Raw genomic sequence first — 6,000 nt, 5'->3', positions numbered from 1 at the left:
AAAAGGAATGGGCTCCGACTGTTGATCCTTCTATTCCTATTCTGCTTTGGATTTCTGATTTGTCTTGTGTGAGTATCGATTTTAAAACTATTTTAATGGAGTAGTTATTCAGTAATACGTAATAAAATTCTAAAGCTCTGGGCCTTTTTTTCTTGGTTTTTACGCAGTCGGGTTTTTTATTTTTAGTTAATAATTATTTTTTTAAACATTTTTCACAAGTAGTCAAGTGCATGTGGGGAAAAGTGGATGATAATCCACTAAGTGAAATAGTTCATTTCGTTTACTCATTCAATCATTTACTTAATTACTTATGTCTTCCTTTCTTAACTAATTTTTTTACCGTTCCTTCATTTAATAATTCACCTATTAATTCATTCTTTCACTTCTTTTCTTACTCATTCACTATTTCATTCACTCATTTATTTCTTCTCGTGTATTAATTAATAAATTAATTAATAAAATATTTTATGCTTCATTATCTTTTCATTTATTAAATTATCCTTTTATTTGCTTATTATTTTATTCAAAAATATTTTCCACAATCGAATAGAAAATATTTCATTTTTCACTTAGCCCCATGGAAAAAAAAATGAAAATTTTCCACTCTTTTGTCAAGGCATAATTTTACTGTCAAAAAAAAAAAAATAAATAAATAAATAAATAAATAAATAAATAAATAAAAATAATAATAATAATAATAATGTTTCAACATAAGTTTTATTATAAAATACTATGCTCTTTTTTATATACTACTGTGATTTTCAAAACAAATTTCCCATTTGTTAATTTTGAAAAAGTTCAGTCATCTTAACCATTTCATTTTGCCCCACATTCACCTGCCTTGGTTATTTAAATAATTAAATTTCTTTCAAGAATGTTATTTTACACCTTTAAGTATGCATGATTTAGTACTATAAATTGAATTTGTGGAATGTTGATATAAAGTTTTTAAATAATTTAAGTTGATTTGAGAAACGGATGGGGACACGCCAGGAGAGTGACTCTCGTACTTCATACGACGGACCTGCCCCCCCCCCCCCGCCGTGTTTAGCTGATTACACCTTTGAGCACATGCAAAACTGCGCTGTTTTTGATCAGTACCATAGGCAGTATGAAAAGCAAAAACATATTTTAACGACAAAAACATAAGAGAAACGAGAGGACAAGAACTCCTGGCTGTCCCTGCAATCTTAACTGCTTTGTTTAACCCGCAGCATCTGTTGTAGTTTCCTGTCTTCGGTCGTCTATTAACTCTGGAACACACACACACACTTACATAAAAGCGGTTGCGATAACGTTCCGAGGGGGGCACGTGCAGCATGTAGCTACCCTCTATATATAAAACCCACCGTCTAAGAAGCTTCATCCTTAAGTGTCTCTAAAATTGCCTGAGATTCCGAAGTGAAAGCCCTTTTCATCCAAGGTGGCAGAAGTAACCTTACACAACACGAGCGAGCAACTCTTTAGTTATTCCCAACCAATTTATAAATCTTCGCGTTCTCCACCATGGCGTTTGAATTTTTCTTCGACGAAATGATCTATTAATTTTTATTGCTGGTATAAGTTGGAGTTTGTAAAAGTGAATTCGAAGCTGATATTTGTAGATGTGATGTTTGGTGTGATTGAACTCGAAAGACTCAAGTTCGTAAAGACTTTAGGCAAATACTGAAATGCCGCTTCAGAAGAGTTAATTATAAAGTTCATTCTATTTTTAGAGAAATTATTTTCTGGTTTATTGCAATAAGATTATTTCTAAGTTCTTAATTGAGTAAGATTCAATCGATGTTGATGATTTCAAATTTCATTAACTATTGAAACTGAATTTCTAGATGATCGATGAACGAAGACAACCTCGAAGTGCTTAATTTAGTGAGGTTTAATCTATGTTGATGATTTCAAATATTAATCCTCATCCATTAATCAATCATCAGATGATTTCAAATCTTAATGTTCATTAACTATCGGAACTAAATATCTTATTGATCTGTGTACAAAGCTACATCTAAGTGCTTATTAAGTAAGGTTCAATCGATGCTGATGATTTCAAATTTCAATCTTCATTAATTATTGAAACTAAATTTCTGGTTTATCTCTGGATGAAGACTACCTTTAAGTACTTAATTGAGTAAGATTCAGTCAATGCTGATGATTTCAAATCCTTATCTTTATAAACTTTTGAAACGGCATGTCTGTTGATCTCTGTAAGAAGACTAACTCTAAGTGCTTAATCGAATAAGATCCATTCGATTTTAATGTTTTAAACCAACTCAATCTTCATGAAATTGAACAGATGGTTAGGCTTTGTAAGAAGACTACCTCTAAATGATTTTTTTCTGCTTGTTCTGTTTGATTGAACTGATATTAATGATACAAATAGCATCAGTATTCATTAATTATTGAATCTGTGCATGTGATTGATATAAATACTCAATTTGTTTCAATAATACAAATTGAACGTCTGGTTGATCTGCACAAGAAACTGCTTCGAGGTGCTTAATCATAAGGTTCAATCCATGAAAACAATTCAAATAACATTCAATAGTTGTGACCACTATTGTTCCTAATGTTTTCTTTAACCAGTAAATCATTGGAACCTTCAATTTTGCAAGCACTTTTTATAGAAGCTGATAAAATTCTATAAAATTATTTTGCATTTAATGATATTGTTCAAGGAAATCAATAAACTATTTGCTACCATGCAGGCATATAACAAATGCAAACAATTTGTGATCATTCTGATGATATATGCTGTACTTTTGATAACTGGTCTAGGCACATATGTAGTAAATAAAACCGATTCACAAGTACAACAGCATGATTCTACTGTTAAAATAGAAACAATCAAAAGTGATCTTGATGAATTTGCTGATGGTCAACTTTCATTCTTAGTGGATTTTATAAACGTGGTTTCGACTACACCAACCACGGACGGTTTACCGCTAAAAAGAATAGTGAAACGGAGCGTATCAGCACCTCATGTGCCTCAATACATGCTGGATTTATACGAATATCTATCGGATAAAAAAGTTCTCGTAAAATTTGACACCGCAAGGAGTTTTCCGAGTTCAAGTAAGTATTGTAATATACAATGTTAAAAGTATACACATGCACAACCTGCTGATTATTAATATTATTGTTTAAATAGGACAGTTTGTTTTATTTATTTTTTCATTTATTTATTTATTTATTTTGTGATACTAATTCTGGTTGCACACCGGTTATGACAGTGGCGAAATCTTTGTAGAGAATTTTCTGCGTGTGTCATTGGTCCGATAAAATTAATAACATGTTCTTTTTCTCAAGATCGCTTGATGACTGGCTGCCGCTTATTCTATCAATAAAATTACTTTCTCTTAGAACACAATTATTTATTCCGATGTAAAATAAAGTATGAAAGCTGCTTCATTTCAATTGAAGAAATATCAATACTGACAAAAACATGTTTGTCGCTACTGTTTTAAACCAGCATAAGGTTTGGATAAGGTAATTAGTTTCAATTCGTAAACAAATTGTTTTATTTCGTACATTTTTTCACTTATTGATACCATCTATGAAATTTGAGCTTATATATTATCATTATAAGTTTATTTGAATTTTTCAATAGTATTTTCACTAAATCAGGAGACGATATTGATGTACAAATGAACACCAAGGTGTAATTTTTAAATTGCTTTCCATTGTGATGCATCAATACGTAATCTGTATTCCGTTTTTAACCGTGATTGATACAATAAATAAATCTATTGCTGCTACGTTTTAACTTAGCTGGAAATGTTTCAAAGAATCAAATAAGTTTTTTTTTCTTTTAATATTTCTTCACGTTTTTTAAGCATATCTAAATGTAACTATTTTTCAGGTAATAAAAAATATTGTCTAGTTGTAATGTTTTCTACTTGGGAAGTCTCAAAATTTAACTTTTCCTTTTTTAATTTTAGAGAGCTCCTTAGGTTTTCTGAAAAATCTATTTTCTTTTCTTAAATGCAAGTAATTACTGATTTGTGTTATATTTTCCTTAAAACGAATTTTTAAAGTGAATATAATGTGCGCGTAACGCTTTTAATAGTGTTAATAGTTAAAAAAAAAAACATTTTAAAAGGGAGAAAAAGTAAACAAATAAAAAAATTACTTTAAATGCATTTTAAACAAAACTTAATTACATAATTATATTCACTTAGTAACAATTTATAATTTCAAAACAATATTATTATTACAAACTAATGTATTGAAATAGTTACGATTTTCCTAACAATGCAAATATGAATCTGTGGTCATTCATTTAGTAACTTTTTCCGAGTGTAATTTTATTAACAACTTGATTTGTTGAAAATTTGATGATCGAGAAAGTTTCAAACTTTTCCACACTCGAACATGTTATCGAAATTTGGTCAAAGCTTTTTTTTTTTAATATGTGCAACACGTTATCTAGAAAAGAAAAAAAAAAAACTTAGCTGAAAATGATCCAAGGAAGCAAATAGGTTTTCTTTTTTCTTTTCAATATTTTTTCGCGTTTCTCAAGCATATCTAAAAGTAACTATTTTTCAGGTAACAAAAAATATTGCTTGATAGTAATGTTTTCTACTAGTTAAGTTTCAAAATTAAAATTTTTCTTTTTTGATTTTAGAGAATAGAGAGAGATTTGTTAAATAAATAATTGTATCTATTTAAAATCTTTGATCAGCTATCGGTAGCAGAAATCAAGAGACTTTAATTTATTGAAATTTTAAATCATGCTAATCGAATCACAGGTTTTCCGAAAGTTTTTAATGTAATTTACTTAATATAGTAGAATAAAATATGTGTTGTCTAATCATACAATAATATCATATATGAATTGAACAGATATGAGTACATTTAAATCTGTCTGAAATGATTCACATGGAAAACTTATTGTACGAAAGCGCAAAATGGATTAAAACATTTTTTCTCCTAAAAGTAAACAGCAAACTTATTGCATGTACCAAAACGAATCAACTTTTAGACATTATTCCAGCAACAAATAAGACATTCATAAACGCTGATCCATTTACGAATCTTTTGGGTAACTTTAAGCCCCAGATTTTGATAGTTTGTGCATTCCTTTCATGATTAAACTCCTTTCTCTTTTAGGGCGTCTTTAAAGGGCATTTTTTGAATTTTCAGGACAACTTTTAAAACATTTTATGATTTCATCCTTTTTTTCTTCCTTTGCATTCGAGTCAAAATACAGTTCTTCCAGTGAATTCAACCCTTGGCATTGTAACTGTTTTTCAAAATCTCCTCCAAAAAACCTAACAGACCATATTGGCAAATTTAAGCAAAGCTTTCAAAATGACTAGTTTCTAAACACTAAAAAAATTGCATAATCGAGCAGAAGCTACCGTTTTTAAAATTGAAGAGTTGTTTGTAAGTGATTAAATTTTCTTCAAATTTGCACCAGTCACATCTGTAACTCAAAAAACCTTCATATTAATTTCTTTCTCGTCAGACGAGACTCTTTCATATTTGTTGATCTCTTGTATAATTTCAAGAGAGGGAGCTTTTGAAGGTAATAGAAAACGTTTCAAGTATCAATATATTTTCTCTTTACTTAGTTTTCTATTATATTTAAGCATTTATTTCAAGCGTTTATCATATTCCTAGCTTTGATCAAAATATTTTGTCAATTCCTCTCAATATCTTAATATTTAACTACAGTAAACTTCCAATTATCCGCGGATTTGGTTGGCAGGGTAACCGCGGATAAGCGAAACCGCGGATAATCCGAATTATAGGTTAAAAAACGATACTGGTGCATACAATAGCTAAAAAGTAGGAAACAGAAGGTTACAGAAAAGTTATTGCTAAAATCAATAACAATGATTGTAAAAAATATATGAAAAAGTTAAGAACAAACAATAACATAATCATAAGTCGCCACCGTTGAAGAAAAAAACTGTTAAAAGACCCGCGGATAATCGGAGCCGCGGATAATCCGACCGTCGATAATCGGGAGTCTAGTGTATTGTAGTTTTAGGAAAGAAC

At 29.8% G+C, this 6,000-nt stretch overlaps 1 protein-coding gene across 1 annotated transcript in view; it reads left to right on the top strand.

Annotated features, from left to right (window-relative positions):
• The first annotated feature begins 2,696 nt into the window (after positions 1–2,696).
• The window catches only part of LOC129220621 (bone morphogenetic protein 10-like), a 30,600-nt gene continuing 27,296 nt past the window's right edge, over positions 2,697–6,000 (top strand). The window contains exon 1 of the mRNA XM_054855051.1: positions 2,697–3,069. Coding sequence (XP_054711026.1) covers positions 2,697–3,069 — 373 coding nt within the window. The remainder of the gene's footprint in view (positions 3,070–6,000) is intronic.

This window comes from Uloborus diversus, chromosome 4 (assembly GCF_026930045.1).
Source record: "Uloborus diversus isolate 005 chromosome 4, Udiv.v.3.1, whole genome shotgun sequence".
NCBI classification, from domain to species: Eukaryota; Metazoa; Arthropoda; class Arachnida; order Araneae; family Uloboridae; genus Uloborus; species Uloborus diversus.
The sequence above is the reverse complement of the archived record's forward strand: the minus strand, read 5'-3'. Positions and strand labels throughout refer to the sequence as shown.